This window comes from Propithecus coquereli, unplaced genomic scaffold (assembly GCF_000956105.1).
Source record: "Propithecus coquereli isolate 6110/MARCELLA unplaced genomic scaffold, Pcoq_1.0 Scaffold67, whole genome shotgun sequence".
Classification (NCBI taxonomy): Eukaryota; Metazoa; Chordata; class Mammalia; order Primates; family Indriidae; genus Propithecus; species Propithecus coquereli.
In genome coordinates, this window is record NW_012152729.1 from 182,524 (window position 1) to 194,633 (window position 12,110).

The window sequence follows — 12,110 nt, forward strand, 5'->3', positions numbered from 1 at the left end:
GGTCCCCGGTGTCAGAGAGATTGGGCACCACTGGTATACCCTTTTCTCTCCAATGCAAAAGCTGAGAATTGCCGAAGGAAGCTATATCAGAATGTTATAATTTCTCTTTAAATGTCAGGACTATGTTTATTTCTGAGATGAAAGCCTGAACCTTCCCAAACTGAAATGTTTACAACACAAAAACTTCTTAAGCATTTGATGGTTATTTCAACTTTGAGTTAAAGATTACTGCCTCATGAAGCAGTCTCACATATTCTTTCATAAAAATTGCCAGTGTGTTTCCACCCATAGTTGGACTATCAAGTAAAGTCTCTGCAAATATAGTCCCAAAGGTCACTCCAATGACAAGCCACTGCAGTTTGTCTAGCCGATGATTCTGCTTTTCCGAAAAAAAATCCAATGGTACTTACTTTAAGGCCTTGGAGAAGAGAGTGTCCGGCAGCCTAGTGAGTACATTATGCTGAATATCCAACACCTCCAGGGGGATGTGCTCCACCAGGGCGGGGAGGCTCTGCACCTGATTGTGTCCCACCATCAGTTTCCTAAGGCTCAAGCTACTCAGAATTCTGAGAGGGAACAGAACAAGGAAACAAGTAAACTTACTTAAATATTTCTGAGTCCGACCTAGGCTATTTAATTGAAATCAGTAAGCTAATAGAAACATATTCTTCTAGACTGTATAATCACCGGCAAGTGCTTGAGCCAAGAAAGCAACCACAACCATCTGTTTACCCACCACCCACCAGGAAGTCGTTAAGGTCATTGTGAGAAAAGGTGAATTAGTGACATCAAACAGCACAGAGAGCTAAACTAAAAAAGCAATTTCTAGAATAAATTTAGATTTCAGGGCTAAACAGCACCAAAAATGTAGTGTATGTATTACTATTAATATAATAAACTCACAACATTTCATTACAATAAAAACTATTATTTATTGAGTGCTTAAAATGTGCTAAGCCACGTACAATAAAGTTCAGAAAGGTTAAGTGACCTTGATTTGCCAAAGATCTCACATTGAATAGTAAATGACACAGTCTGGATTTGAACTAAGGTCTGACTCCAAAGGTTGTTTTCATATCTACTATGCTACAAAGCCTCTAGAGTTTAATTTTAAAGACTCCATTAGGTAATAACTACACATTTTATATCTCAGTGCCTTTGAATATCATTTCCCACCCCACCCCACCCCGGCCTCAACCACCACTGTTTCCCCCTCCACTTGGAGAAATCCCACCATCTGGTAAAAGTCAATTCAAATGCCATCTTTTCCATGAAACATTCTCTAATTCTCAAAGTACTTCTGAATTTCTAAAACATCTAATTTATACAGTGTAGTGATTAAGACTGAAGGCTCTGGAGTAAAAATGACTACATCCAAATGCCAGCTCCCATCACTTCCTAGTTAAGAACAACCTTGGGCAAGTTACCTAACAGCTCTAAGCCTTAGTTTCCTTTTGTTTTTTTTTTTTTTTGAGACAGTGCCTTGCTCTGTTGCCTGAGCTGGAGTGCACTGAACTCCTGGGCTCAAGCAATCCTCCCACCTCCGCCTCCCAAAGTGCTAGGATTACAGATGTGGGCCACCATGCCTGGCCTAGGATGACAGCACCTATATACTAAAGTTTTTAAAAGATTAGGTAAGATAATAAAAGTGAAATTCTTAGGACATTGCCCAGCTCACAATAACTCATCCTATAAAAATTAATTATTACCACCAACCTATGCCAGCACCTCTTGGAACATTTTACCACAGTTATCTGTGTATATGCGACACTATCCTCTTATTAAATTCCTTGCAGTCCAGGACCATGCGTTAGCCATTACTATATTCCTGACGGCATATCACACTGCCTCAGACTCTGCAGGCATCTATATTCACTGAACAAATGAAAGACAATACAAATCTAGAAAAATAATTAAATACATATACATACATATGTATTCACACACACATACCTCATAGGAACCTCTGTGAGAAGATTATAGCTCATATCTAATATTTCTATCTTCTTTGAGTCACAGGCCCAGTCAGGAACACATTCTAGCAGGTTTCTGCAGAAAACACATAATTGAAAGGCATCATTTAAGATGACAAGTGGGACTCATTTCACTAGACTGTAATGTCTCTGTTAACCAGCCTGTGAGCCCCTGTGAGGGCAGGGACATTATCTCCGGGGCATCCTGTGGTATATTAGCTGGAACATAGTAGGTGCTCAGTGAATGCTGTTGTATTATAAGAGTGGGCAGTCTATGTCCATACCATCCTGAACGCGCCCAATCTCGTCTGCTCTTGGAAGCTAAGCAGGGTCGGGCCTGGTTAGTACTTGGATGGGAGAAGGATGGGCAGAGACAAGTACATGAATATGTATAATATTGGATCAATTATGCTATATGCCCAAAAAAGTACAAAGGCTTTCGGCAGTAGGAAAGCACACATATGGCGGGATGGGTTGAGGGCGAGAAGAGGAAAGACTTACTGGAAGTGGCATTTTAAACAAAATTTTGAAGACGAGGAGGAGTTTCACAAGGAATGGCTGGGGGAGACGAGAAGCAGATTCCAGGGAAAATGAACAGAATGAATAAAAGTGACGAAGTAGGGACAAAAGATAACTAGTGGGTGAAAAAGTTTCAAACCACTCAGAATTTGAGCTCAAATATTTAGAAGAGCGCTAAGCAGAAACTTAGTAAAAGGAATTTTATCTTCAGATGTGACTTAGCTTCTCTAGGCTCAAGGTATCCACTGATTAATCAAAGGATAAAAGGAGGCAGGATGAAGAAAGCGCTACCTGAGAGAAACACAGATACTGCTATGTTAGCCTAGGGAAGGAAACAGCCTGCAATGGACAAAGGCAACCTCCCTAAGAAATACGACATCTGGGTTAGAATTTGAAGAATACTGTACAGGGACCTGAGGTGAGGAGCATGTTCCAAGCACAGGGTGGTAACATGAACTAGAACACAGAAACAAGAAAGACCATGGTGCGATATGTATGGGGTACAGGCAGCTGGGGATGCCGCAGCAGCTGAGGAAGAGCTGGGCTGTCGAGCTGGGCGCTGCTGACACTTAAGCGCAACTGAAATCACTGCAGTGAACGAGGTCATGGCCATTTACCATGGAGAGAAGCCTGGGGATATTTGACCTTTAAAGGGCTAGCTGAGGAGGAGGAGTATGCAAAAGGGACAGCAGGAATGGCTAGAAGGGCATGAGGAAAATCAGATCATATTAGCCAGCCAAGGAAATAGCATGTTTGAAGAAAAGAGAGCAAGGTTAACTGTGTCACCACAGAGAAGTTCCAGTAAGAGAAGGTGTAAACCACGCTGTTGGTGGGATCAGCCAATGGGAACTGAGGAAACCAATTTAACAAATGCAAATAATTCTTGAGAAATTTGGACAAAAAGGGGATGAACCGGATTAGACAGTAGCTAGAGGAGCTGTGAGGTCAAGGGAACTTTGTTTTGACAGAAGAGATATCAGTGTGTGTACAGACTGAGATAAAGGAAGACACTGAACAAACCTGAGAGAGGAGGAGGAGGAGGGCTGACTGAGCAGACAGAGCAGTGGGAGCAGAGGGGCCACAGGCACAGACAGCTGGACCGGCCTTCTACAGAGCAGAGAAGCTGAGGATGAATGAGTCTACAGAAACTCAAGCAAGGTGGTAGGAAGCTGAGGGAAATCACCCACAATGGCCTCTGTTTTCTCAATCAAGGAGGAAGCTAAGCTCCAGCCTGGAGGAGACAGGGTGGGGGTAGGGAAGCAGAGCAATTTGGAACACATGCTGAGGATACTGGAAGGAGCTGGCAAGAGAAAGGGCCAATAAACTCCAGAAGAGGCTAGATATTATGAATTTGTAGTGATGTCCATCTGGATGTGATTTTCTTCAGCAATCATCAAGCTCAGTAGAAAAGGTAAAATCTTAGTATTTATCCATGTTGGGGTTTTGCTGGGAAGATAAGACAGAAAGAAATGGCTAAAAGGGAATCTAAAACAATACTTTAATAATAAAGTAACAACAACAAGAACAAAAAGAAACCTGGCTATAACAGCTAATATTTCTGCAGAGAATATTGCACGTCAGACACTATACTATGTATTTTGCATTGATTTTCTCATTTCATCTTCACAACAACCCTGGCCACAGAGGACCCTGCTCTGGGCATTCTATAGTCACAGCACATATACTGTTGCCCCCTAACTGCTTGTTAGATTCATGATCTCACCACTAGACTGTAAAACCCAACCACTGAATCCAGAATGCCTAACACAGGGGTTAAAAGTAAATGAATAAAAGAAAAGCAAACCTCATTTATGTTTGCTCCTGGCCACCAACAGAAGTAATGAAGTCCTGAATATAATTAATGCCTCTCCAAAAATCAGACCAACATGAATCACTACAGTATCAAAAAAGTAGAATCATTTTTTTAAAGCCACTAACTAAAAATCAAGAATTAATCTGATCTCGGTCAACATGAAGGAAATGATTGCAATGAAGATAACAGGTCTTCTTTGTTTGCATCTCACCCTAAATCCGCAGTCTTTAAAGACTGAGTAGTTCATAGGTACCTCTCCATTTCAAGAGGATCCTTCCTTTAACTATTAATATACACTATGGCTATTAAACCTATTCTTCCACTTATCCTTTCTCTCGGTTACCCAAACATTTCAATGTTTAGATTTCTTTGTACCTCAAAACTGCCAAAGTACCTGCATGTATCTCATAAATAAGAATCAAACAAGCATCAACCTCAAGAGAGACACTCACCGGGAGAGTTCTAGGGAAGTGAGTAGACTGGGTACTGGATAGACATTCACTGCTGTCAGCCCTAATCAGAAAACAAAGAGGTGTTAGTGGCATCGTCTAAAGAAGAAAATAACTGAGAGAAAACAAGGGAAAAGGAGCTTAGTGAAATCACCAAAGAAAAAACTGACGTGCTCTACTGAGATGAACTAAAGATAAAAACCACTCGGTAACTCACTCTGACTGCTTCATCCCAATTTGCTTTGAAAAACAAATGCAACGGCTAACTGAAGGATCCTGTGTATTGACTGGATTTACACTACATCAGCCAGTTGTTAAATGTTAAAGTAACTACTTAGTTTTCCAACTTGAAAAAATTAATAATTGGATTTTTACTGGCAATATTTTAACTTTTAATTAAAATACAACATAAATACAGAAAAGTATGCTGGGCACCATGGTTCACGCCCATAATCTTAGCACTCTGGGAGGCTGAGGCAGGAGGATCGCTTGAACTCAGGAGTTTGAGACCAGCTTGAGCAAGAGTGAGACCTCGTCTCCACTAAAAATAGGAAAAAAAAAAGTAGCTGGGCAACAAAAATAGAGAAAAAAATTAGCCAGGCATGGTGGTGTGCACCTGTAGTCCCAGCTACTTGGGAGGCTGAGGCAGGAGGATTGCTTGAGCCCAGGAGTTTGAGGTTGCTATGAGCTAGGCTGACGCCACGGCACTCTAGCCCGGACAACACAGCAAGACCCTGTCTAAAAAAAAAAAAAAAAAAAAATACAGAAAAGTAAAACTATTCAGTGAATTTTCACAAACTGAACATACTAGGAACCAATACTGAGATCAAGAAACAACATCATCAGCTCCCCAAACTTCCCCTTGTCTCCTTTTCCAGTCACTACCCTGCAAGGGCAACACTATCCTCACTCCAAATACCACAGACTCATTTTGCCTATTTAAATAAGTATACACATAAAACATGTAATTTTTTTGTCTGGCTTCATTCACTCCACAATATGCTTGCAGGATTTGTTCATATTGTTGCATATGGTTATAGTTCATTCATTCTCATGCCTGTATAAAATTCTTTTATGTGAATATACCGCAATTTATTTACCCCCATTTTAGAGTTAACAGGCATTTAAGTCTTTCCCAGGTTGAGGTTACTACGAACAGCATTTCTATGAACATATTTATCCATGTCTTTTGCAGACTAATACAAGCACTTATGTTGAGTATAACCCTAGGAGAACTGCTGAGTACAGGGTATGTTTATGTTTACCTTTAGTAGATACTACTGAATAATTTTCCAAAGTGGCTGTACCAATTTATACTCCAACAGCTGCCAATGGTATTTTCAGTCTTTTCCATTATAGTCATTCTGGGAGGTGTGTAGTGGTGCCACACAGGAGTTCCAATTTGCATATCCCTGAAGACTAGTAGAGTGCCTTTCCCCGTATTAACTGATCATTTGGATAACCTCTTTTGTGAAGCTGAGTTCTTTACTTTGAGGCAGAACTGCAAGTGTTTATGAGAATTCTTCCAAGTTGAAGAATTTAAGGATGCTGTGAAGAGAGTAGCTAAACTCAAGCAAGCCCTATTCAGCACATTGCTATCATAGAATCTTGGTGACTAAGGAGGAATGCATGTATGTCAATGAGGTCTTTTCCAGTAGGGCCGGGCATTCAGACTCTCTAGACACATTAAGGACAGAGAAGGGCCTGGTAACAAACCTCTTCATGGCAAGGACTTACTACCACATCGCAGCATCTATAAGCAACGCAAGTCAACACTCATCAGTTTTAACACTCTTCTGAACAAGCAATTAATCTAAGCTACTATTTGAAGCTTAGATTAATTGCTAATTGATAAAAGGCAATGCAAACACGACAAGTCTTTAACTTTCTTTTATCCTAATAATATAGTTTACAGAAAAGTAAACAGAATAAAACAATAAATACTTTCACCTATCATCTAGCTTTTACGCAAATCTTCATTCTATCTTACGTGCTTTAGACTTTTTTTTTAAGAAGTAAAATACTACAAATACCAAGAGGTAAACATCATCCTGAATATGGTTTTTATCATTCCCATGGATTCTTCCATATTGTTATGCATACTTACAGCTAAGAAAATATTTCTGTGTATTCTAAATTTGAATATGATTATCATAGCATATATACAATGATGCACTTTCTTGCTCAAAAAGTGTTTCCGAGAGTTACCCATATTAATACACAAAGCTTTACTACATTCATTCCCACTGCTGTGTAATATTATATTGTGTAAATATATCACTAATGATTTATATATTTTCCTATTAATAGTCCTATTTCTTCACTTGCACAAACAATGCTCTGATAAACATTCTTGTACACATCTTGTGCACATGTAAGGTGTCTCTGGGATGTATCCAAGCAGGGAACTGCCAGAATGTGGTATTTGAGTCCTCCGCTTCACTAACACAGGCACGCTGATCTCTGAGATGGTTCTATGTCTCTCACTGGGCAGTGGACGAGTGCTCAGGAAGGTCCTTCTCTTCACCTTTGGTAACATTTAGCATTATACATAGATATATATTTTTTTAATTTGATAAGTACAAAATGTTACTTAAGTTTGCATTTTTCTGACAAAATATGAACATCTTTTCCTTTCTACCTTTAAACACAGAAGAAGTAATTAAACAATGGCCTCTGTGCGCCCACAAACTTACTAAAACTAAATACTTCTTCAGCTGAGAAAAAAAAATTGGTCTCAATAAACATGAGGCCCTTTACACTGAAAAATATTCTTGGAGCAAATCCTCATTGAAATGACGGGGCTTAACTAGCACTGAGGCAGCACAAGGTTTTAGGCCAGGCATCGGCAAACTTTTTCTGTAAAAGGCTAAATAATAGATATTTTAGGCTATGCAGACCATAATACAGTCTCTCTTACTACTACTCAATTCTTCCACTGTAGCATGAAATCAGTAATGTGAAAACAATATGTAAACAAATCAGTGCCGTCACATTCCAATAAAACTTTATTTATGAACATAGAAACCTGAATTTCATATAATTTTCACATACCACAAAATTATTCTTCTTTGATTTTTTTTTTTACCCAACCATTAAAAAACCATTTCTTATGGGCCATACAAAAAGAGATGGTAGGCCTAATTCAGTCCCAGGGCCCATCCCTGTTTCAGATATTGATACTCTGTTTTGAATATGCTTGCCCACCTCCGCACACCTTTTTATTTTGAGGAGAAGGAAAGAGGAGTTTATTCATTTGCCGGCAAATGAGGAGGCTGGCAGACTCCCATCTCTAAGTACCAATGTCCCCCACATACCCCATTATTTTGCGAAATGCCTCTTATTACGCTGAGTAAATCTCAAAGTATCCATGTTCATGCACGTGACAACCACTTAAGTGTTGACACCAAAGTGAAAAGATAAAGTTAGCCCTCAGTGAACTACAAACTCCATCTGCACAGTGGCTGAGAAGCACCACGGATGTCATTGTTCCTAGAAAGCTCCGACTAGAGCTGAAAGAAAAAAGAGGAGGCTGGACAGAGAACTCACTGTTGGAACTGGCGTAGAGAGTGCGCAGGGAGAAGCCGCTGAGGGTCAGCTCTCTCAGCTGGTTCCGCTCGCAGTGCAGCTGCTCCAACCCACACAGGGAGCTGAGATCCAAGTCGGTCAGCTGATTGTCCCGGAGATCCATGTGGGTGATGTATTTATTTCCCTCTAGATTTTCAATAACCATGGTTTTCAAATGGTTCATCCTTAATAGTCAGAAACAAGGAAATAACCAGAAATAAATTCCATTAAATGTGCTTACCAAAAGAAAAATAGGACAGGTATGATCCCCTTCTCCATTTCCTAAACAATTTAAGGACTTCTTACTTACCTCATTTCGCAAGGTACTATACAAATAACCACAGACAGTTTATAAACAAAGAACTCAAGGTACAGCTAAGTTAAACAATCCAGACTAGCAAATGCATATGCAAATTAAAGAAAGAGAAGGAAAAAGGCGGCCATGTCCACAAACAGTTAAAACTTAATAAGATTAGGTAGGGACTAAAGAGTAGGACAAAGGAACAAGAAGATAAACTTAACCTTTTGGGTTAGTGAGTAGCAAAGCAGTCATAAGAGTACCATGTCAAGAGTCTGAGGAGCGGGGAGAGGGGGCAAGGGCAACATACGTAACCTAAACATCTGTACCCCCATAATATGCTGAAATAAAAATAAATAAATAAATAAAGAGTCTGAGGAGCAGCCACACTTCCTCCTGTTGCTATGCCTATTCCACCTCTAGTGCTAAGATTCACATAACATTAATTAGTGGAGAAGAAAATAATCTGTATGTATATGGGATAATGCAATGGCAAATTACAGAAAATGACTTTTTGGTTCTTTCTACACAAGTGTATGATTTAATGCATGTAGGCCTGTTCTCATTTTTCTGTATTTCAATAAATCTCTCTCTTACTATGTCTTTATAAGGTACATCAGTGGCTTACTGTAAATGACAGAACATCCAATAAGTGTCTTCCTTTGGGAAAAGATTATGATCAGAAAATAAAACTCATAAAAATTTCTTAGTAGTGAAACCTTTAACATTTTAATTATAACACAGTGGGTATCAAGAAGAAACCCAATGACTCAACAGAGAAATGGTTAAGTTTATGGAAAACAACAAACTACTAATATGTATATAAAAGGATTCTCAATCTCACTCCTGAGTAAATAAACGTTGATTAAAACAATGAAATACTATTTTCCACCTACTAGACGGACACTAAGGAAAAATACTGCTAAAATCCAACATTAATAAGGATGTGAGGAAATGTGAACGCTCATAAAATGCTGCTGGGAGGGTAAGTCAGAATGACCTTGTCCAAGGCAATGAGATGGTCTCTACCATGTGGTGCACCTACCTGATCCTTCATCTCTCTGCTACTGAGCGGCAAATGAAGTTGTATTACAGCTTTGAAAATATCTATTTCTACACTATTCTAAAATCCTAACGTTTTAAAAGAAGTCTTTGTAAGACATAAAGGCCCATCAGAGTGAACCTGAAGGAAGAGATGGTGAAGAATGGCCTTACCTCAAATCTACGTGCTTGACATGGTTCATCCTGCTCAGCACCCCTAGGTTGAGGACTTCCAGGCAATTTCCTGCCATAACCACTTTATCTAACATAGTGAGCTTCTCATAAACCTCAGGAATTTGACTAAAGTCGTTGAAAGAAATTCCCAGGGAGGAAAGCTGTTGTAGATTTCCCAATTCTTCAGGTAAAGTAGTCAGAGAGTTGCCATCAAGACAGAGAGTTTGAAGACTGTTGGAACAAAACAAAACTACTTTATGAAAGGTCTCATTGGAATGGATAGAACTAGAGTTATGGATTCTGACTTATGTCACTAATTTATTACTAATCCAAAAATGATAAAATGTCTTAACTCTCCATCTGTAGATACTTAATAAATAACCTACACATAACTTGCATGGATGGTCCCTCTTAAAGAGAATCAGAACCTCTGCTGTTGAAGCTGAAGGATCAGTCAATGCAGTAGGCACACAGATCTCTGATGGCAAAAACTGTTGCTGACTAGAATCCTAATAATTACGTGATTTATATCACTATAAGAGCTCATGGTACTACTTTCATTCCAAATGCCAGAGAAGTTTCTTATTCTGCAAGGGAAAAGAGGAATCTAGTAGAAGTCAGATACTTACTTCAGCAGATTGCCAATCTGACTCGGCAGGTCGTGAAATCCATTGCAGGAAAGGTTGAGCTCAGTCAGGGTAGAGATCTCACACAACAACACAGGAAACGACCCAAGTTTATTATGGGACAAGTTCAGGCCCTTCAGCTGAGAAAATCTAAAGAGCAAAGGCAAAAGTTTATATTGCATTTCAATAAAATCTGTTACTACATCTTTACGAGAGACATCAATGCTTTTGATGACCTATGTTAAATGATCTATGTCATCTATTATTTATTTTTTAGAGACAAGGTCTGTTGCCCAGGCTGGAGTACAGTGGCACAATCATTAACTTGCTGCAGCCCAGAACTCCTGGGCTCAAGCGATCCTTCCATCCCAGCCTCCCAAGTAGCTGGGACTATAGGCACGAGCCACCATGCCTAGCTAATTTTCTATTTTTTGTAGAGATGGGGTCTTGCTATGTTACCCAGGCTGGTCTTTTTTTAAAATCCCATCATAAGCAACTTCTTTTTTCATAGTGAAATTATGTTGGCTCGAACTGTCACTTGAAACAAATGGACGAGGTGGAGCTTGAAAATATGAACATGACATGGCATTTTACTGACATGTGATCCAATATACAACATGAAATAGTAATTTTTACTGCTTCTATTTTGTTTGTAAGTAAAAGTATCTATATTGTCTTATCCAGAGATAGCATTGTTATAAAATGGATTCATAAGATTAACTCTGGTAATTCTACTTCCAGCTGATTTGTTATTCTTTATAGAGATAGGATCTTGCTATGTTGCCCAGGCTGGTCTCGAACTCCTCAGCCTCCAAAAGTGCTGGGATTACAGGCATGAGCCACAGTGCCTGGCCTTAAATGATCTATTTTAAATGTTTATCATAGAATGTATTCCAAAAACATTTACTGAGCACTCACTATGTGCCAAACACTGTGTGGGCACAGGTGCAAGATGGTGAGGCTAAGGTACTGTTCTCCATGACGGTGGTCTATATCACCTGTTTCTAGACTGAAATCCTTGCTACTTCATTCTAATGCTCCTCTTCCAAATTCTCAATTTTGATTGCCAGATGACTTGGCCTTGATTACTGATTATTCCTTTGGCTTGGTGCCTTGACTTCAGAATTTATGATCCAGCCCTCAGACTGGTTTAATCCTATTTTCATAGCAACTCAGACAGAAATGCTAGAAACCAACTTCCCTAAATTATAGCTTGTTTATACTTTCACATGCCAGTATTATTAAAATAACTATCTCATTACTAACTAGAGGCTTATACTTGAAAAACTTTCTAAAACATAGTATGAGATAAAAATCATAATTTTTCTGGAAATTACTCCAGAATCATGAGTTATTAAGGTAGTAAGATATGTCATTTTAATGTATATTATCTTTTTAATCACCACATAATTTAACTCACTTTGAATGTTTTAATTTCTAATTTCTCCCTTCCCCACCAGAAGCCCAGACAATTACTCACGCCATGTGCTTATTCATTGCTTTCCATTTTTTGAGTAGAGGAGTGAGGTGGGATGGATAGAAGGTAGGAATGGGAAATATATTTTAACAAAGGAGATGGAAAAATATGTAGGGCACAGTGCGGTAGGCATAAATGGTTCCTTTATTAGAAGAGAGAAGTTTCCTAGCTGA

General features: G+C 39.1%; 1 protein-coding gene across 1 annotated transcript in view; it reads right to left on the reverse strand.

Moving 5' to 3' along the window:
• PHLPP2 (PH domain and leucine rich repeat protein phosphatase 2) overlaps positions 1-12,110 on the reverse strand; it is a 67,881-nt gene that overhangs the window by 16,510 nt on the left and 39,261 nt on the right. Inside the window, exons 5-10 of the mRNA XM_012660452.1 lie at positions 10,464-10,696; positions 9,835-10,065; positions 8,304-8,506; positions 4,758-4,818; positions 1,954-2,049; positions 411-566 (exon numbers count right to left, since the gene is read on the reverse strand). Coding sequence (XP_012515906.1) covers positions 411-566; positions 1,954-2,049; positions 4,758-4,818; positions 8,304-8,506; positions 9,835-10,065; positions 10,464-10,696 — 980 coding nt within the window. The remainder of the gene's footprint in view (positions 1-410; positions 567-1,953; positions 2,050-4,757; positions 4,819-8,303; positions 8,507-9,834; positions 10,066-10,463; positions 10,697-12,110) is intronic.